Source organism: Prionailurus bengalensis, chromosome C2 (genome assembly GCF_016509475.1).
Source record: "Prionailurus bengalensis isolate Pbe53 chromosome C2, Fcat_Pben_1.1_paternal_pri, whole genome shotgun sequence".
Lineage (NCBI taxonomy): Eukaryota > Metazoa > Chordata > Mammalia > Carnivora > Felidae > Prionailurus > Prionailurus bengalensis.
The window spans coordinates 53,195,530-53,217,842 of NC_057350.1; the positions used below are offsets into that span (position 1 = coordinate 53,195,530).

At 36.5% G+C, this 22,313-nt stretch overlaps 1 protein-coding gene across 4 annotated transcripts in view; it reads right to left on the reverse strand.

Moving 5' to 3' along the window:
- Positions 1-22,313, reverse strand: part of CBLB (Cbl proto-oncogene B) — a 217,891-nt gene that overhangs the window by 107,315 nt on the left and 88,263 nt on the right. For all 4 annotated transcript variants that reach the window (XM_043594053.1, XM_043594055.1, XM_043594054.1 and 1 more), the window contains exon 4: positions 19,539-19,685. In XM_043594053.1, coding sequence (XP_043449988.1) covers positions 19,539-19,685 — 147 coding nt within the window. The remainder of the gene's footprint in view (positions 1-19,538; positions 19,686-22,313) is intronic.

A 22,313-nucleotide genomic window follows, 5' to 3' on the forward strand; every position in this document is an offset into this window, starting at 1 on the left:
AGTAGCCCAGACGGGCCACGCCACCCCACAGTGAATCCCGCCCCTAGGAGAGGGGAAGAGAAGGCACACACCAGTCTGACTGTGGCCCCAGCGGTGGGTTGGGGGCAGACATCAGGTCTGACTGCGGCCCCGCTCACCAACTCCAGTTATACACCACAGCACAGGGGAAGTGCCCTGCAGGTCCTCACCACGCCAGGGACTATCCAAAATGACCAAGTGGAAGAATTCCCCTCAGAAGAATCTCCAGGAAATAACAACAGCTAATGAGTTGATCAAAAAGGATTTAAACAATATAACAGAAAGTGAATTTAGAATAATAGTCATAAAATTAATCGCTGGGCTTGAAAACAGTATACAGGACAGCAGAGAATCTCTTGCTACAGAGATAAAGGGCCTAAGGAACAGTCACGAGGAGCTGAAAAACGCTTTAAATGAAATGCAAAACAAAATGGAAACCACCACGGCTCGGATTGAAGAGGCAGAGGAGAGAATAGGTGAACTAGAAGATAAAGTTATGGAAAAAGAGGAAGCTGAGAAAAAGAGAGATAAAAAAATCCAGGAGTATGAGGGGAAAATTAGAGAACTAAGTGATACACTAAAAAGAAATAATATACGCATAATTGGTATCCCAGAGGAGGAAGAGAGAGGGAAAGGTGCTGAAGGGGTACTCGAAGAAATAATAGCTGAGAACTTCCCTGAACTGGGGGAGGAAAAAGGCATTGAAATCCAAGAGGCACAGAGAACTCCCTTCAGACGTAACTTGAATCGATCTTCTGCACGACATATCATAGTGAAACTGGCAAAATACAAGGATAAAGAGAAAATTCTGAAAGCAGCAAGGGGTAAACGTGCCCACACATATAAAGGGAGACCTATAAGACTCGTGACTGATCTCTCTTTTGAAACTTGGCAGGCCAGAAAGAATTGGCACGAGATTTTCAGGGTGCTAGACAGAAAAAATATGCAGCCGAGAATCCTTTATCCAGCAAGTCTGTCATTTAGAATAGAAGGAGAGATAAAGGTCTTCCCAAACAAACAAAAACTGAAGGAATTTGTCACCACTAAACCAGCCCTACAAGAGATCCTAAGGGGGCCCCTGTGAGACAAAGTACCAGAGGCATCACTACAAGCATAAAACATACAGACATCACAATGACTCTAAACCCGTATCTTTCTATAATAACACTGAATGTAAATGGATTAAATGCGCCAACCAAAAGACATAGGGTATCAGAATGGATAAAAAAACAAGACCCATCTATTTGCTGTCTACAAGACACTCATTTTAGACCTGAGGACACCTTAAGATTGAGAGTGAGGGGATGGAGAACTATTTATCATGTGACTGAAAGCCAAAAGAAAGCTGGAGTAGCCATACTTATATCAGACAAACTAGACTTTAAATTAAAGGCTGTAACAAGAGATGAAGAAGGACATTATATAATAGTTACAGGGTCTATCCATCAGGAAGAGCTAACAATTATAAATGTCTATGCGCCGAATACCGGAGCCCCCAAATATATAAAACAATTACTCATAAACATAAGCAACCTTATTGATAAGAATGTGGTAATTGCAGGGGACTTTAACACCCCACTTACAGAAATGGATAGATCATCTAGACACACGGTCAATAAAGAAACAAGGGCCCTGAATGAGACATTGGATCAGATGGACTTGACAGATATATTTAGAACTCTGCATCCCAAAGCAACAGAATATACTTTCTTCTCGAGTGCACATGGAACATTCTCCAAGATAGATCATATACTGGGTCACAAAACAGCCCTTCATAAGTTTACAAGAATTGAAATTATACCATGCATACTTTCAGACCACAATGCTATGAAGCTTGAAATCAACCACAGAAAAAAGTCTGGAAAACCTCCAAAAGCATGGAGGTTAAAAGAACACCCTACTAACGAATGAGTGGGTCAACCAGGCAATTAGAGAAGAAATTAAAAAATATATGGAAACAAATGAAAATGAAAATACAACAATCCAAACGCTTTGGGACGCAGCGAAGGCAGTCCTGAGAGGAAAATACATTGCAATCCAGGCCTATCTCAAGAAACAAGAAAAATCCCAAATACAAAATCTAACAGCACACCTAAAGGAACTAGAAGCAGAACAGCAAAGGCAGCCTAAACCCAGCAGAAGAAGAGAAATCATAAAGATCAGAGCAGAAATAAACAATATAGAATCTAAAAACACTGTAGAGCAGATCAACGAAACCAAGAGTTGGTTTTTTGAAAAAATAAACAAAATTGACAAACCTCTAGCCAGGCTTCTCAAAAAGAAAAGGGAGATGACCCAAATAGATAAAATCATGAATGAAAATGGAATTATTACAACCAATCCCTCAGAGATACAAACAATTATCAGGGAATACTATGAAAAATTATGCCAACAAATTGGACAACCTGGAAGAGATGGACAAATTCCTGAACACCCACACACTTCCAAAACTCAATCAGGAGGAAATAGAAAGCTTGAACAGACCCATAACCAGCGAAGAAATTGAATCGGTTATCAAAAATCTCCCAACAAATAAGAGTCCAGGACCAGTTGGCTTCCCAGGGGAGTTCTACCAGACGTTTAAAGCAGAGATAATACCTATCCTTCTCAAGCTATTCCAAGAAATAGAAAGGGAAAGAAAACTCCCAGACTCATTCTATGAAGCCAGTATTACTTTGATTCCTAAACCAGACAGAGACCCAGTAAAAAAAGAGAACTACAGGCCAATATCCCTGATGAATATGGATGCAAAAATTCTCAATAAGATACTAGCAAATCGAATTCAACGGCATATAAAAAGAATTATTCACCATGATCAAGTGGGATTCATTCCTGGGATGCAGGGCTGGTTCAACATTCGCAAATCAATCAACGTGATACATCACATTAACAAAAAAAAAGAGAAGAACCATATGATCCTGTCAATCGATGCAGAAAAGGCCTTCGACAAAATCCAGCACCCTTTCTTAATAAAAACCCTTGAGAAAGTTGGGATAGAAGGAACATACTTAAAGATCATAAAAGCCATTTATGAAAAGCCCACAGCTAACATCATCCTCAACGGGGAAAAACTGAGAGCTTTTTCCCTGAGATCAGGAACACGACAGGGATGCCCACTCTCACCGCTGTTGTTTAACATAGTGTTGGAAGTTCTAGCATCAGCAATCAGACAACAAAAGGAAATCAAAGGCATCAAAATTGGCAAAGATGAAGTCAAGCTTTCGCTTTTTGCAGATGACATGATATTATACATGGAAAATCCGATAGACTCCACCAAAAGTCTGCTAGAACTGATACAGGAATTCAGCAAAGTTGCAGGATACAAAATCAATGTACAGAAATCAGTTGCATTCTTATACACTAACAATGAAGCAGCAGAAAGACAAATAAAGAAACTGATCCCATTCACAATTGCATCAAGAAGCATAAAATACCTAGGAATAAATCTAACCAAAGATGTAAAGGATCTGTATGCTGAAAACTATAGAAAGCTTATGAAGGAAATTGAAGAAGATTTAAAGAAATGGAAAGACATTCCCTGCTCATGGATTGGAAAAATAAATATTGTCAAAATGTCAATACTACCCAAAGCTATCTACACATTCAATGCAATCCCAATCAAAATTGCACCAGCATTCTTCTCAAAACTAGAACAAGCAATCCTAAAATTCATATGGAACCACAAAAGGCCCCGAATAGCCAAAGGAACTTTGAAGAAGAAGACCAAAGCAGGAGGCATCACAATCCCAGACTTTAGCCTCTACTACAAAGCTGTCATCATCAAGACAGCATGGTATTGGCACCAAAACAGACACATAGACCAATGGAATAGAACAGAAACCCCAGAACTAGACCCACAAACATATGGCCAACTCATCTTTGACAAAGCAGGAAAGAACATCCAATGGAAAAAAGACAGCGTCTTTAACAAATGGTGCTGGGAGAACTGGACAGCAACATGCAGAAGGTTGAAACTAGACCACTTTCTCACACCATTCACAAAAATAAACTCAAAATGGATAAAGGACCTGAATGTGAGACAGGAAACCATCAAAACCCTAGAGGAGAAAGCAGGAAAAGACCTCTCTGACCTCAGCCGTAGCAATCTCTTACTCGACACATCCCCAAAGGCAAGGGAATTAAAAGCAAAAGTGAATTACTGGGACCTTATGAAGATAAAAAGCTTCTGCACAGCAAAGGAAACAACCAACAAAACTAAAAGGCAACCAACGGAATGGGAAAAGATATTCGCAAATGACATATCGGACAAAGGGCTAGTATCCAAAATCTATAAAGAGCTCACCAAACTCCACACCCGAAAAACAAAGAACCCAGTGAAGAAATGGGCAGAAAACATGAATAGACACTTCTCTAAAGAAGACATCCGGATGGCCAACAGGCACATGAAAAGATGTTCAGCGTCGCTCCTTATCAGGGAAATACAAATCAAAACCACACTCAGGTATCACCTCACGCCAGTCAGAGTGGCCAAAATGAACAACTCAGGAGACTATAGATGCTGGAGAGGATGTGGAGAAACGGCAACCCTCTTGCACTGTTGGTGGGAATGCAAATTGGTGCAGCCGCTCTGGAAAGCAGTGTGGAGGTTCCTCAGAAAATTAAAAATAGACCTACCCTATGACCCAGCAATAGCACTGCTAGGAATTTATCCAAGGGATACAGGAGCACTGATGCATAGGGCCACTTGTACCCCAATGTTCATAGCAGCACTCTCAACAATAGCCAAATTATGGAAAGAGCCTAAATGTCCATCAACTGATGAATGGATAAAGAAATTGTGGTTTATATACACAATGGAGTACTACGTAGCAATGAGAAAAAATGAAATATGGCCTTTTGTAGCAACGTGGATGGAACTGGAGAGTGTGATGCTAAGTGAAATAAGCCATACAGAGAAAGAAAGATACCATATGGTTTCACTCTTATGTGGATCCTGAGAAACTCAACAGAAACCCATGGAGGAGGGGAAGGAAAAAAAAAAAAAGAGGTTAGAGTGGGAGACAGCCAAAGCATAAGAGACTGTTAAAAACTGAGAACTGAGGGTTGATGGGGGGTGGGAGGGAGGGGTGGGTGGGTGATGGGTATTGAGGAGGGCACCTTTTGGGATGAGCACTGGGTGTTGTATGGAAACCAATTTGTCAATAAATTTCATATAAAAAATAAGAAATAAAATATATACTAAAACTTTTTTTAAAATATTTTTTAACATTTATTTATTTTTGAGAGACAGAGCACAAGCAAGGGAGGGGCAGAGAGAGGAGACACAGAATCCGAAGCAGGCTCCAGGCTCTGAGCAAGTGTTCAGCACAGAGCCTGACACGGGGATCGAACCCACAAACCATGAGATCATGACCTGAGCCGAAGTCAGTCACCCAACCAACTGAGCTACCCAGGTGCCCCAATATACTAAAACTTTTAAAGTACATTATGTAATCATACAGGAATCATTTAAAAACAAGAATTATAAAAGTATTTGTCTGAGACATGGTTTTATATGTGTAGTATATGTATACAAAAGAATTTGCAGATTAAAGAAGAAATAAGAGAATTCAACATGGTTGTTGAATATAAAACCAATATACAAAAATCAGTTGTATTTCTATAAATAAGCAATATATTGTTAGAAAATAAAACTTAAAAATACTTGACTTTTACAATAGCATCTGAAAATATTAAATAAGTAGAAATGAAGCTAAGAAAAGCTGAACAACACACAATCACAGAGGATATAACACTTTAACGGACTAGCAGATTCAATATTGTAAAGATATCAATAATTCTCAAATTGATGCTTAGATTTAATATAACCCTAGTCAAAAATTCTAGGAGACATTTCTGTAATAAGAAATAATAGGCTGATTCTAAACTTTATAGGCAAATGTCAAAAGCCAAGAATAATCAAGCCAATCTTCAATAGGAACAACACTGACAAACTTTTACTCTTTACATAATTAAGACAATGTGATATTAGCACAAGGATAAACAAATAAATGTAACAAAACAAAAATTTTAGAAAGAAATGCAATCATATTTAGACACTGGATATGTAACATCAGCTAGATTTAAACAGCAGTGGGGAATGAATGACGTTTTAAGTAAATGCTGCTTGGTCAAATGGATATACATACAGAAGAAACTACCCTTACTTAACACCATATAAAAATTAATTTTAGACTATTGTTTTCTCTTTCATATTTAGGTATAAAATTAAAGTGTTTTTTTTTTAATTTTTTAAAGAAGAAATTAGAGAATATCCTCATTATTCTGGAGCAGGCCAAAATTTAAAAAGGGCCCAAAATGCTCAACGGATAAAGGAAAAGATAAATTATAACCTGTATTCATGAAAAGATACCACTAGCAAAGTGAAAAAGAAAGCCACATATTGGGAGACATTATTTACATACATATAAACAACAAAAGATTCACATCTAAATATTAAGTACTAAAAAACCAAGCAAATGATTTTCATACACACAAAGAAATCAAAACGTTCAACAAAGATCTATTCAGCATCAAAGAAATGTACATCAAAAAGACAGTGATATTCCACTGGACCCCACCAGTATGGCTTATAAAGGAAAACAAAAAAGCAAAAAAAAAAAGACAAAGGATATCGAAGAGTTGGGGAAGATAATATGGAGCAACAGGAACCTTTAGGCACTGCTCATAGGTGATTCAGTTGGTAAGCCACTTTAGAATACTAAAAGCTACTAAAGCTAAAATTGTGCGGGAAGTAGGAGCCAGCAATTCCATTCCTAGATACACATTCAACAGAAAAGCATACAAAGGTTTTTAAAAATACAAAAAGAAAAAGTTCATAATAGCACTACTGATAATAATCCGAAAGAGGAAGAACCTAACGTTCATTACCAACAGAATCAATAGGTAAGTTATAGTGCAGCTGTACAATGGAGCAAGAATGAAGAGTGTGTCACATGCAAGAACAGGGGTGAATTTCATAAACATAAAGAGTAAAAGAAGCCAGATTTTTTAAAAGAACATAATTGTATGATTTCAACTATGTAGATTCAATGATGCTAGAAGTCAGAACACCATGAGCAAACAGTGACTATATGGAACTTGCTGAGGGTTTGGGGGTAAGAGGTGTTCTGAATTATAGATAATATGCTATTTATTTGGGTGGCATTTACATTGGTGTGTTCACTTCTTGAAAATTCTTCACGTAAAACTTATGATTTATGTGCTTCCCTGTATGTATTATTAAACTTAATATATACAGCTTTAAACATTTTGACAATAAAAATCTAAGATGAAAAAGAGTGGGAAATGTGGGAACGGATGAAGTACCTGCTGAATAATAAACAAGGAAGTCAATGTTTATTTGTTGTTTGTTGGTTTTGTTGCTGTGGTGGTGGGGATGGTGATGGTTGTAGTTGTTTAAAATTCATTCTAGCTCAAGGAGGTAAAATGTCATCTTGATTTTAAACAAAATGAAAATCTGTTCTATCCTTATTAACCCATTCCTGTTTTTAATTTCATCTGAATTTTGTCAGAAAATTCACTTCGACCAACAAAGATGTATTTAGTGTCAGTACCTTTAAATTGAGTGCTAGCTTTGTTCTGAAGATAATGAAACATTCATAAGACCGTTTATTCATAAGACCGTTTATGTTTTGATTTTTATTATGGATGCAAAATATTAGGACTGTGGTTCCTCAATTTGTTGATACTTATATCTATAGTTATTTCCTACATCCAATATTTTTCTATAATAACTTCTGTAATTTGTTAAAGAATATGAAAATAGATTGTTATCAGGCTATACTGTTCTTACTCTCCCATCACAATTGTTTCTCAAAACAAATGCTTTTGTTTGTTTTTGAAAAGCACATGTTTTCCAGCAACCCACACAAAGAACATATTAAAACTCTGGTCTAATAGTTGCCTCACAACTCATCATGGACAGGATGGTAACCATGGTTATCAAGGATATTCATAATTAGATCTAACCATTCCTGTGAAAATTCTTGACTCTCATACAGAAAGACACAGATGCTGGGTATTTGTGATTATTTTTGTCAAAAACATTTGTCACATTTTGTCTATAGTATGGACATTCATTAATTCTCTGTAAAATGGACAAGTATCATTCTCATTTTCACATTCTGAAACTTACAAACACCTTTTATAAGATTGCAGAAACAAGGAAAATAGCTTCTTCAACATTATTCCTGATTTTCTCACTAACTTCACTCATATGATAAGTTTGAGGTTTTCTGACTTCTGGTCTCACAGCCTAACTTTTGAACATGATAAATTTCCTAGAGCCATGAAATTACTTTGTACATAATTCCATTTATTTTCTGACTTTGAAATAAAGTTTATTGGTGAAAAGGGATGGGAAGAGGAACTATAAATACAATCCATAAGAATATGTCAAAATTCCATATTTCATTTTCTACTTACTAGCCACTGACCATAGCAAAACAAAGATTCTGGTCTTAAAACAAAAGAGGATTTGTTCTTTTCTTTCTCATGCACAACCAACTGTGCTTCGCTATATTTTCTTTGAAAGGTCAGTGATACTTGGTAGGTTTGTAAAACACGTAAGATACAATAGTTCATGGATCACGGCAAAATACCTTTGATCTGCTGAGGTCAGATTAAACAAAATCAGGAAGTTGTAGATCCTAAAATTAGAAAGTCCTGCCACAGAAGGGCTTAAGTAAAGCTTTAAATGATCTTCCTTTAGCATTAAGAGTCCAGTCTGTCTTATAAACAACAAAGTCAGTAATGAAACAAAACTCTTCATAAGTCTCTCTTTGTAGGTCAAATAAATTAACAATCAATGGGCGAAATCTGATAGATATCTAAGTCAAACTGAGGTAAAGGAAATATAAAATTTCCAAACCTCTAAAATCCTCATTTAATAAACTGCATAAACACGTGGAACCTATTAAAGCTTTGGTTGTAAAGGAGACTTACAGAATTTTTTCTTTAATAGAAAATAAATCAGGTTATAAGCGCCTTGTTACTACATCTAATGGAAACTTTTAAGTTTATCTTGTTTGATCTTTTAGTACTATTATCTGGTTCATCTCTCTTTTTCTTTAAATCTTATCTTCCTTTAGCATCTATAATACCACACACTCTTCATGTTTTTCCCCCTACTTTTCTGACCATTCCTCCTTAACTTAAATGTCCTCTGGATACTTCATTCATCAGAATTCTTTAAGGATCTGTCCTCTTCATTCTCCCTGCACATTCTCCATGGTCTATATCATTTAGTTCAATGGCTTCACACAGCTTTCAGAGAATGTGAACGCAAATATCTAGGGACCAGACAGTTAACAGAAATAAGTAAAGAGATCCAGGTCAGGATTGCAATGAATTGAAGGAGTGCACATCTAACTTGGGCAAGCTGGCACCCAGGTATAGCCAAATGCTGCCTTGTCAGAATTCAGATCTAGTGGTGCCATCACTCCCAATTATTCAGTGAAACTCGATACGATATTTTTGTGGAAAATAAATCTTTAAAAGTTACCAACTAATTTTTTAATTAAACATTTCATAAGGCCAAGAAAAATATTCCACAGGCTGTCACTCTGTATACTCTCATAAATACACTGTCAATTCTAAAATCTCTACCCCTATTCTATATTCTTCCCGTACCCTCAAGGTTATATATCCAACCTAATATATATCACATGGAGTTATTTAGGTGCCCCAAACTGAACTTGTCTGTTTGCCAAATCCCCTCTTCTTCCTACTTTTCCTGTCTCAGTGCAGGATACCCAGTTGTTCAAAGCAGAAATTGAGATACCACACTTGACTCATTTCTTTTACCTCATATATCTTAATAGTCAAGTATGGTTAATTTTATCTTTATGTCACTCTCAAAGTCATGTACTTTTTACTTATATATATGTACATTTATTTTGTGTACTGATTATATATTATTTTATATATTGATTTTATGTATTATAATTTGTACCTGGTTTTCTACAATAGCCTCCTATCCGTCTCTTATTTCTAATTCTTCAGGTTCTAATGGGGGAAGGCAGTCAGACCTTAACATGATTATTTTTTAGATGGGAAGAAAATATTGAAATTCTACTTGAATTTTTATGTAGCTTTTAAATTCACATTATATGTCCTTTATTTGTATTACATATGAGAATACACATTATTTGTGTAAGAATATATGTATATATTCAGATCATAAATAATATGCTTAAAAGTATTTAATAATAAGTTAGTAATAAGGAATATAATCAAATGGGTTTGGAAGCCACTACTCAAATTCATTATACCTACTTCAGCAAGAGTCAGCCACCTAGGGCGCCTGGGTGGTGCAGTCGGTTAAGCGTCTGACTTCAGCCAGGTCACGATCTCGCGGTCCGTGAGTTCGAGCCCCGCGTCAGGCTCTGGGCTGATGGCTCGGAGCCTGGAGCCTGTTTCCGACTCTGTGTCTCCCTCTCTCTCTGCCCCTCCCCCGTTCATGCTCTGTCTCTCTCTGTCCCAAAAATAAATAAAAAACGTTGAAAAAAAAATTAAAAAAAAAAAAAAGAGTCAGCCACCTAAAATCCAAGTGTGACCACTTTCCTATTTAAAACCCATCAGTGGTTCCCCATTGTTCTCAGGGCTCCAGAGAACAGAGTTTTAAAAATGCAACTTTGTATATGGAAAAAGAAATACAAAGGGGGAGAAATGAACAGAGCTTTCAAAACACAGTGCAAGAGAGAGATTAATAGTTACAAGTACTTTGGTCTTTGAGACAGGGTAATTCCCATGGTGCATCATAAACCACTATTTTTTATTTGGATTCCTTGTTCATCAAGGAATTTTCTAGATAGGATATGGCTCCACACATCAATTATCAATGGGGACACACATACCCTCATCTGCCTGACAGTGGCGTTAGTCACTGTAAATTAAAAAATAAAAATGTGGGTTATGGATCAGTTTATGAGCTCAACTGAATTGTGTCTACTCTGTAAACACATTCTTGGTTGTATGCAATCAGGTTTCAAGGCTGAACGCCAGAACCTAAATCATGTTGATCTTGCTAGGTAAAGGTAACTTAGTAAAGGATTCAGAGTGGAGAGAAGGAAAAAGTGTGTGTGTGTGTGGGGGGGGGGGGGGCGCGGAGAGGAGGAAAAAAATGAAGGCATTTATGTAAACTTGAAATTATCTGTACCTTTGTTTTGAACTCCAGCAGACTGTAACAACTCAGTCCCAATCACAGCATTTTCTACCAACAGACTGCTAGACTCCTTAGTAACAAATGTCCAGCCCACCCAAAATACCAGCTCCTCCACGGCGCCTGAGCAGTCCGCTCTAGTAAATAATTGAGTATTTGTGACATTCCTTAGGTACCTTTCTAATGGAACAGAACTGGTTTCAAATATTTATCAATTCTGGATATACTATCGCCCCCAAATTGAATACATACTGCCTAAAGGTAGAAAACTACAATTTGGCATCTTATTTGCTTTTATGTATCTTGTTACAAGGAGTCAAACAAAATAGGCCTGTAATTTCATTTTCCTTATTAATATAAAGAGCCTTAGTTTTGTTTTTTTTTTTTAAGGTGACAATAGAAGTTGCCTAAATAATAGAAATATTACATAGCATTCCTTGAGTTCTAGGTCAGTTTTTTTTTTTTTCTCTCTGTACAGTTAGTTACCTGGTGAAAGTCCTTAATTTCTCTTGTGTACCTCCTCCTTTAATTAAGTATGACTAAGCTGCCTTTTCTTTGAGTAGAGGAAACGGCTCATCTAGCTATTATGCTAGAAAAACATGTATCTCACTCACTGGAAAGGTAAAGACTATCGTCCTTTGTTTCTTATTAAAAGTGAAAGGAAAATACAGGAAACCAAAGAAGGTCCATACCACTTCCCCAGGAAATCAAAGATAGAGGCAATTAACTGAGCTTTAAATAGATCATTTTTCCCCCCATGGTAAGCAGGATAGTTTCTTATATTCTGTCCTATGCCAAATTTTAGAAAATGTATTATTTATTTTTGGCTTTCGCTTTTATGTTTCTAGGGACTGTGGAACACCCATCATACGAAGTTGAATATTAACTATATTATTTGCAGAATAATTAATATAATGGAGTCTTTAGGGAGATTGAAGGTTTAAATTGGTTAACTATTCCACAACACAGAGGGCTTACTATGTGCCAGACACTATTCTACATGCCTTATAGGTAGAGTTTAACTCTTTTAACCTTCACAACAACTCTGGATAGGAGGTATTATTGTCATTTTATCAACACTTTATAGATGAAGAAACTGATGCATGGAGAAAGCAAGTAGCTTGCCCAAAGTCACAAAGCTGGTAAATGTTAGGGTCACAGCCTGAGCACACCCACCTACACATGCACCCGTAAGCACGCTGCCTCCCAACCAATTAAGTGAGCAAACTCTGTGTCTCTGTCTTTATCTCACGTATGCAGACACTCACACACATCCCTTTACTCCTCATTTAAATTAAATAAGTGACAGTACCTACAAGTCTAAATATGAGACATTGTGCTAAGCTACTTCAGGAAATACAAAGATGAGTAATAAGCCTGATTTCATGGAGCTTATACTCTAATGGCAAGTAAAATAACTAGGCAGATGATATTAAAACAACAAAAATAATAAGTACAAAGCATAAGCAAGAGTAGAGGAGTTTAAGGAAGAGATCTAGTAATAACAATAGGGATAGAATCATAAGCGAGGCACACTTTGCGGGATTGAGAATATTTATGCCAGAGATTATAAACACCTTCAAGAGGGAGGAGCAATATGGGCACAGACATAGAAACCTGTAATTGCTGATGTGTCAGGAAAGAGCCAAAATGTCCCACTTGACAGAAGAAAAGGACAGAAGTAAAAAAGAAATGCTAGAAAAATACATCATGAATTAATCCAGCAATTACTGTCTGTTATGTATACAGTACCTAAAGGACACATTCAATACATATAAAGGATAATAGTTAAAGACTATAGTAAAATGAAGTTAGCATATGTGAAAGAACTACACACAGAGTCTGACATATAATAACTGTACTAACATATCTGGATGAAATTTAGTGGATAAAATGTCAACAAGGAACTTCATAGTCACACAGAAAAGACCCACACAGTAAACATACATTCAATAACCCAAACAGGTCTACAACACAATAGGGACACAAAGCATGGAATTATTGAAGTTGAACATACGGAGGGATGTATATTAGTGAGAACACCCCAGAAAAGAGGACTTCTTACCTAGACCTGAAAAATTTTGGGATGGTAAAAAAGAAAGAAGAGGCAAAGGAGGCTTCCAGGGAATTGAACTGTAGGAACTGAGGACTAAAAAAAGAAAAAAAAAATCAATTTGTAGATAATAAAGTCATTGAATATTTTGAGCACAGAGTAAACATCATTCATCCATTCACCTATCCATCCAACTATCCATATAGTCTGCTGACATTTATTAGTGCCTGCACATTCCAGGAGGCGTGCCAGGTTCTGAGAAACCAAAACCAGGAAGGCAGGTCCTTGCTTTCAAGAAACCTTTCTAGTCTATTAGGAAGGGTCATCGTGTCAACAGTTCACTGCAGTCTAATATGACAGATATGAGCAAAGGCGCCTGGAACAAAGAGTATGGATATCCACCTTAGAGTAGGGGAGCTTCCAAAGTGGCATGGCTGACTGGCTTTCCAAGCGGTGGATGCCGTCTAGGAAAACAAAAACGCATTGGGAAATAAAGTGTTGTGTAGTTAGGTTCTTTCTTTGAGAATGAGCAGAGTACAAAGAGATGAAGCCGGAAAAAAACAGTTCCTAAAGCTGGTCATGTTAATGGGATTTGAGATTTTAAACTAGAAGCAGTAACAATTCATGGAAGCATTTCAGACAAAGAGACAGAGAGAGGGAATGATTAGTTCTGTTTTTTTGTTTTTGTTTTTTGTTTTTTTTGAAAGAGCTCACTAGTCTAAGAACAACAGGATAGGTTGTTACTGAAGATAGGAAGACCAGTCAGAAAGTTGCTGCCGTAATTTAGGGAAGGGTGTGAACTTGAAATTGAAGAACAGAACTCGAAGTAAGAATGGAGAGAAGATGACATATAAAAAGATTCAGGTTTAGAATCCATGATTCTTACTGAATTACAATTTTGTTGGAAATGCAAGTCCAGATCTCCCCAGTATGAAGTAGTACTTAGCACCATTAGCCCCAAAATTGCTACCTGACATGCTTAGAAAAATGTCACCCAGAGTCTAATCACATCAATGGATTTCTGTTGGTATAAACAGTGGGTAACCCATTTTTTCAGGCTCATGCTTAAAGCTTCTGGACTCTAAACTACTACTCCAGAGTAGTTGCAGAACACTCCAGAGTGCCAAGATTCAGTTTGGTACTGATCTTATTTTGCAGTATTTACCTAGACACATTTCTTCAATAGTGTCACTTCTCTTTTCCCATGTATTTCTACTATCCCCTGGTCAGCAGATTAAGAAAGCAAAAGCAGGACTCAACTATCAAAACATTCAATGAATCTGCATAACCACCTAACAAATGCAGACCTTCCAAACTAATTTACCTGACACATGAGTATTATTGATTTCCTTGGGACTCCAGTCAGGCACAGTCTCTTGGCAGCTGGGCTTGAGTCCTGAGAAGAGAGGTGGGTCCTGCCATGACTTCAAAAAGGTTGAGAAGCACAGAAAGGAAGTATTTGGCATGTAACACCTAAAATTTTTGTCTACTGGGATACCAACTTAACATAGAGAAATCTGCTCCATTTCTATACACTAATATTGAAGTAGCAGAAGGAGAAATCAAGAGAACAATCCCATTATTACTTGCACTAAAAAGAGTAAAATACCTAGATATAAACTTAACCAAGGAAGTGAAAGACCTTAACTCTGAAAACTGTAAAACACTGATGAAGAAATTGAAGATGACACAAAGAAAGGGAAAGACCTCCCATGCTCCTGGATTGGGAGGAGAGATATTGTTAAAATGTCCATACTACCCAAAGCAATCTATGGATTTAATGTAATCTGTATCAACATACCAACAGCATTTTTCACAGAACTAAACCAAATAATCCTTGAATTTGTATGGAACCACAAAAGACCCTGAAATAGCCAAAACAATCTTGAGAAAGGAGAAGAAAACTGGAGGTATCACCATCTCAGATTTCAAGATACACTACAAAACTGCAGTAATCAAAACACTACTGTATGGGCACAAAAATAAGACACACAGATCAATGGAACAGAACAGGGAGCCCAGAAATAAACCAATGATTATACGGTCAATTAATCTTCAACAAAGAGGGAAGAATATGGCAATGGGAAAAAGAGTCTCTTCAACAAGTGGTGCTGGGAAAACTAGACAGCTACATGCAAAAGAATGAAACTGGACCACTTACTTACACCATAAACAAAAATAAACTCAAAATGGATTAAAGACATAAATGTGAGACTTGAAACCATAAAAATCCTAGAAGAGAACACAGGAAGCAATTTCTCTGACATTGGTTGTAGCAACATTTTCCTACATATGTTTCCTGAGGCAAGGGAAACAAAATCAAAATAAACTAATTGGACTACATCAAACTTAAAAGCTTTAGGGGCACCTGGCTGGTTCAGTCGGTAGAGCACACAACTCTTGATCTTGGGGGCACGAGTTCAAGCCCCATGTTGGGCATAGAGCTTACTTGAAGAAAGAAAATGAAACAAAACAAAAACTTCTGCACAGCAAAGGAAACAAAAGGACAACCTACTGAATGGGAGAATTTATTTGTAAATGACATATCCAATAAGGGGTTAGTATCCAAAATATATAAAGAACTTATACAACTCAACACCAAAGAAAGTAAATAATAAAATTAAAAAACGGACAGAAAATATGAATAGACATTTGTCTAGAAAAGACAACCAGATCTGGGGCATCTGGGTGGCTCAGTTAGTTGGGCGTCCAACTTCAGTTCAGGTCATATCTCGCGGTCCATGAGTTCGAGCCCCGTGTGGGGCTCTGTGCTGACAGCTTAGAGCCTGGAGCCTGCTTCAGATTCTGTGTCTCCCCCTCACTCTGCCCCTCCCCTGCTCATGCTCTGTCTCTCTCTGTCTCAAAAATAAATAAAAACATTAAAAAAAAAAAAAAAGAAAAGACAACCAGATGGCTAACAGACACATGAAAAGCTGCTCAACATCACTAATCATCAAGGAAATGCAAATCAAAACCACAATGAGCTATCACCTCAAATATGTTAGAATGGCTAAAATCAAAAACACAAGAAAAAAGTATTGGTGAGGATGTGGAGGAAAAAAAAGAACCCTCTTGCACTGTTGGCAGGAATGTCAACTGCTGCAGCCACTGTGGAAACCAGTATGGAAGTTCCTCAAAATTTAAAATTAGTGGGGCACCTGGGTGGCTCAGCTGGTTAAGTGTCTGATTTCAGCTCAGGTCATGATCTCATGGTTTGTGAGCTCGAGCCCCACATTGGGCTCTCCGCTCTCAGCACAGAGTATGCTTCAGATCCTCTGAATCCTTCTCTCTCTGCCCCTCCCCCACTGGCACACTCACGTACATCCTCTCTCTCAAAAATAAATAAACATTAAAAAAATTAGAATTACCATATGATTCAGTAATTCCCCTACTGGGTATTGACCCGCAGAATATGAAAACACTAATTTCAAAAGATGCATGCACCCCTATGTCATTGCAGCATTTATTTACAATAGCCCAAATATGGAAGGAGCCCAACGGTCCATAGATAGGTGATTGGATAAAGAAGAGGTGGTATATATGTACAAAGGAATATTACTCAGCCATAAAAAAGAACAAAACCTTGCCATTTGCGACAATGTAGATAGATCTAGAGGTTTAATGTTACATGAAATAAGTCAGTTAGAGAAAGAAAAATACCATATGATTTTACTCGTGTGTGGAGTTTAAGGAACAAAGAAAAAGAGACAAACAAAAAACTCTTAAATAGAGAAAAAACTGGTAATTACCAAAGAGAAGGTGGGTGGTGGATTAAGTGAAATAGGTGATGGGGATTAAGAGTATGTTTATCATGATGAGAACTGAGTAATGCATGGAAATGTTGAGTCACTACATTGTACACTTGAAACTAATATAACACTGTATGTTAATTACACTGGAATTAAAATTAAAAAATAATAATAAAATAAAAAATCTTGTCTGCTTCCTGTTTTTATGAGATCTGAATACCAAAATTGCCTTTGGGAGTTTTACAAAATCTCTTGAAAAATAGCTTTGTCCCAATTTTAGTCCGAGCATAATATCTTTTTCTCTCTGACCATTCCTTTGAAAAAAAAAAAAACAAACACAATACTCCTTAAGCTTAAAAACTACTTTATAAAAATCATAAGCTGTTTGGCTGTTTTTAGAACTAACTCCTCAATGCTTCTGCTTTTAGAAACAATACTAGTCTCAAGTTTAAAGGTACTGGTTAGATCAAATGAAAGCATTCTCACATGGCCTCAATGTGTAGCGAGATAAATGACAGAAATGCTTCCGTATGAGAACTAAGTTATGTGAAAATATAAACTAGTATTAGAGCATAAGGAAGATAAAAGAATTCAACCTTTTGAAAGGCCACATCATTCATTCATTTGCTTGCTCATTCAATAAAATACTGTGAAATAAGGTGAAAACCCACAGAGAATATAAAGATGGTTTCTCCAATGATCTAATAAAAGAATCATTAATTTTGATGACTATGGAAATATGTCTGAGTTCCAGAAGGAGCTTTAAATTTGGCTCTCATCCCAAAAGTAAAATATTAAAGAAAAATGGAACAGCTTTCTCAAGGAAGTGAAGACAGAAGAAAAAGGTATAAAGGTTTGGGAGGTAAGGACGGTATTTAATCAGTATTTCAAGAATCCCCCACTTGATTTAATAGTGCTTTCACTCATGTAGCAGTTGGAAGAAATTTGAGCCCCTTGATGTCTATGGTTATAAATAAAGGGAAATAAAGAGGTCTCAAATGCATAATTCTCTGTGGCTCGAAGTGCCAGCAAAACAAAGTCTGCTCTTAAAAAAAAATGTGTGAGCAATCTTTCCATTTTCTACTGACCTTTTGACAAGCAAACAATTTCATAACTCACCAGAATTTTCAGTTTTCAAGAGAAATACCACAAACATTTTGTCCTGTAAGTTTTCTTAAAATTTTAAGATAAAGTATATTTTGAAGGTTACCAACTGTTTGCATTAGGCTCAAAGTATTAATACATGAGCTGTGACTTCAAGAAATCCTCTTGGTTCTTATGCCCAGAATTGGGCAATGCCTTTCTGCTTCCTACAGTCCACAAATACTTAATTAGCATACTTTTGGCTGTTATTCTAATTTAGATGAGGATGAACCTTTCCTTTTAATTTGTCATTTGTGAATGCATATAGGAGCATTATAAATAGCTAGATTTCTGGAACACAAAATGTCCATGTTAGTGGCAAAAACCGTATTTCCCCCTTTTGTGCCAAAAAATCATTCAGAATATATTTTATTTAAGAAATAGGAAAAGGGCTTTAATATTTCCAAAGTCAAAAGTTAAGAAGCTAAGCACTTAGCACTTAGATAAGCAGAGTACTTCATAGAGAAAAAAAAAAAAAAAAAAAAAAAGGGAAACCCACTGTTACAGTTAATTTACCAGTGTCAAAAGATGAAGACCATCAAAAGTATATACCAACATTTTATAGGTCTCATTTCACCAGTGAATGTGTAAATATAGACATTTAAAAGGGGATAAAAACAATAATCTATGTGTAAGTGATCACTCCTCTCCTTTAATACTCAGCCAGGATTCTGTCTACATTCAAGGACATTCTGAGGGTGCTCACCAAAGTTTGTGTCTGGGGAGGAAGTATCTAAAGGAAATCATCTTTATCTAGCTACTTCGTGATAACACTTCTATAGCTTGTTTACACAAGATCCTCATTTCTATATCTTGTTTACACAACTCAAACTCTGTGCAATGATACAAAGAAAACGTGAAGTGGGGTGCTAAAGTATTCTCTTTCAGCTGAATATCAGTTCTCAGCCAAGCTTACTAACCACCTCCTCTAAGAAGCAGTCCCTGATTCATTCAATCATGAAGCAACTGTTACCCTCTCTGAATTGTCAGAAAAACTTATTTATGCCATTTTTAAAGTCTCTATCCCTTTCTGCCTCTTATTTTATATACGTGTCCTAGGTGTGTACTAAGTTATAAAAAAGATACGAGCTTCTGAGAGATTCCATCTTCTATACCTCTGCTTCTTCGAGGTAAACTATTTAACTCAATGAATGCTCATCAAATAAATAATAGTATGACTGCTATTTGCTTTATAGTAACATAAAACTATTTAGTAACTAAGGCATACTTTTGGTGGCTAAACAGAAAAATTAGCAATCAAAACATTTATCAAATATGCTCAAGTACAGTCTCAAAATATTCAAGTAAAATCTATACCATATGGAACTAGAAGTAAGACGAGGTCATTCTTCAAAAATGGATGCAGATGATAATAATGATTTGTACTTACTTGTCTCCAAAAAACTTTCTCCAGAACTCAGCAGCATCTGCTTTCGTGATACGAAAGTTATCTCCCTGGAATTGCCCATTAGGAAAGATTGCTTTAATTTCTGCCAGCATATGACTGAAGATAAGGGACAGTTTGGTGAGATTTCGTCTGTGGACATAGAGGGGGGAAAATGAAAAAAATATATATATAGGCACACGTTAAGTTTTAATGGGAATACATATTATAAAAAATAAAATTATGAATAGTATTAACATAGGTCTTAGTGGCTGATCATGAACCTCAGCTGAATTATGCATCTAAAATCAACGTTCATATAAACTATACATTTAAATTCCTAAGAGGCTTTCATTTTATATTTATCCATGTATTCATTTAACATAAACAAGAACAAGATAAATTACATGATTTCAATGAGCTCACAGCTTAATGGGAGAGGTAAAAAAATCATAATCAAATATAAATGCTGAATACAAAAGTCAGAGTGACTATTTCTACATGAGGAAGAAAGGAAAGATTTATCATCAGAGGAGGATCTAGGGAAAATTAAGTAGTTTGACGGATGAAACTCTTGGAGTGAAAGGGAGGAAGGGAAGGAGAAGGTATCAGGGTATTAGCAACAGCTTCTATACAAAAGTATAGAGGGATGGAATAGAACTATTTATGTCATTTCCAGGTTTAGCATGGCTAGAGAAGAGCAGAAAAAGATGGAAGAAAATGGCATGACACAGGATGAGAAAGTTTGGCGAGGACGTGAAACAAAGAGGCATCTGGAACAATGACCAAACTTTTTGTCAAATACGCTTCTACTCCCACTAAGAAATGAGAGTTTCTGATGATGGACTCCAGATATGCTCATATTTCAGAAGCTCCTTGAGCAATTCTACTGTACTCCCCTTGTGAGGAGCTACTGCTAGAAGGAACAGGGAACCAAATGGATTAAAAAGATGGAGCACATGATTAAATCTGTTTTAGGTAGAAAAGTTATGGTACACGGCACCCAGGTGGCTTAGTAGGTTAAGTGTCTGATGCTTGATTTTGGTTCAGGTCATGATCTCCCGGTTTGTGAGTTCGAGCCCCACACCGGGCTCTGTGCTTACAGCACGGAGCCTACTTGGGATTCTCTCCCTCTCTCTCTGCCCCCCCTCCCCCGCTTGTGCTCTCGCTCTAAATAAATAAACATTAAAAAAAAAAGACAGAAAAAGTTATGGTAGTATGAAAAAAGTGGTTTAGAATGTTGGGAAAGGCAGGTGTTATCTTCACTGTAATTACCATGGTAAGTTCTGGGGATTCTGACAGGGTTTAAAACATGATTCATACTTCAGAATACTACTATCACCTGCACTCCTTCCTGCCACTTCGTAAGAACTCTACAACATTATGTTAATCAGCCCAAAACTGCTGGAGTTAACCAGTAAAGAAGCAATTGAAACACAAAACACTAAAGAGCTTTTCAATTTTGAACTGACCATGCTTCTTTATATTCCTGTTTACTCAGAATCACCAGAACTCAGTAGATACATATATATAATATCTTTCTATTTTGAAGCTTCAGCTGCTTTTGTGTGTGTGGTGAGGGGTCAAGGGTGAGGAGAAGGGGGAGGCAATTGCTTTAGGACTAAACATAGAGGATAATTAACAGAAAAAGCCATCACATTTGCAATGCATTTAAAACTATACAATATTTCAATAAGCCTATGACACTAAGAGATATGGTTCTTTGCCCCGTTTTCATTCATGTATTTGTGTTTAATGACTCTCAAATAACGAGCAAAAACATGTTAGGTACCAAAGACATTACACAATATGCACCTGTCAATAATGTCAATGAGTATCACTCTTTCTAAAACATTTAGAAAAGGAACCTATAAGTTCCCATGTAAGATGAATACAGAATAAAGGAAGGTACTCATGATAAAAAGCGGGAAAAATAGGAATGAAAGGAAAACAATAGTATAAAGTACTCTATACCTCAATGAATTCACCTCTATTGGAAAACCAAAACTGTCCCAATTTCCATAATGTTTATAATCTATGAGAAGACTTATGACAAAGAGGAATCAGAAATTTAGGCCATATTTTAATGCTTAGCAACAGTAAACAATCTGCAAAGTCATTACGGTTATACATAATATTCCATTATTTTCTTTCTTAGATTCAGCCACACTTCCACACAATTCAGCCTAATCCAAATGTGAAAGTTCTTTAGTCAACTTTGATCTTAGCATTTAGGTCAATACATCCTCATTTAGTATGTATGGTAGATACAAGAAATTCAGTTGTAGGAAATGAAAACGGAACTATAGAACTAGATCAAAGGGAAGAATTGTGGCCAGTACAAGCTGCAACTGACTTTTGAAATTTGAGTTGAAGGAAGAACATAAAGTCATTTTAGAAAATCTGCAACAAATTTACTTATATAATTAGGCAAAAGGGTTAATTTTCCACCAAACTTCCAATTGATAGATACAGGGGGAAAAAAAGAAAACATCAATATGGCTATAATTAGGGTAAACCAACTGTTCCTTATGTCTGAATTGGTTGCTCTCCATCCACTTATGCCTTTGTTCTTTAATCACATCCAAATGTTTTTCATTTTTATTTGTTAGATCTAAAGTCTGAAGCACAATGCCAGTGATTACCCATCTCAGCTATGTGATCAACTACACTTTAAAGCAGAACTACTAACATTTTATCTTTATAATTTAGGGTCTAGAAGCTGTAGTAATCACTAGTACCTATATAAATTAAATAATCAGTTTTAAAATTATCAAATGT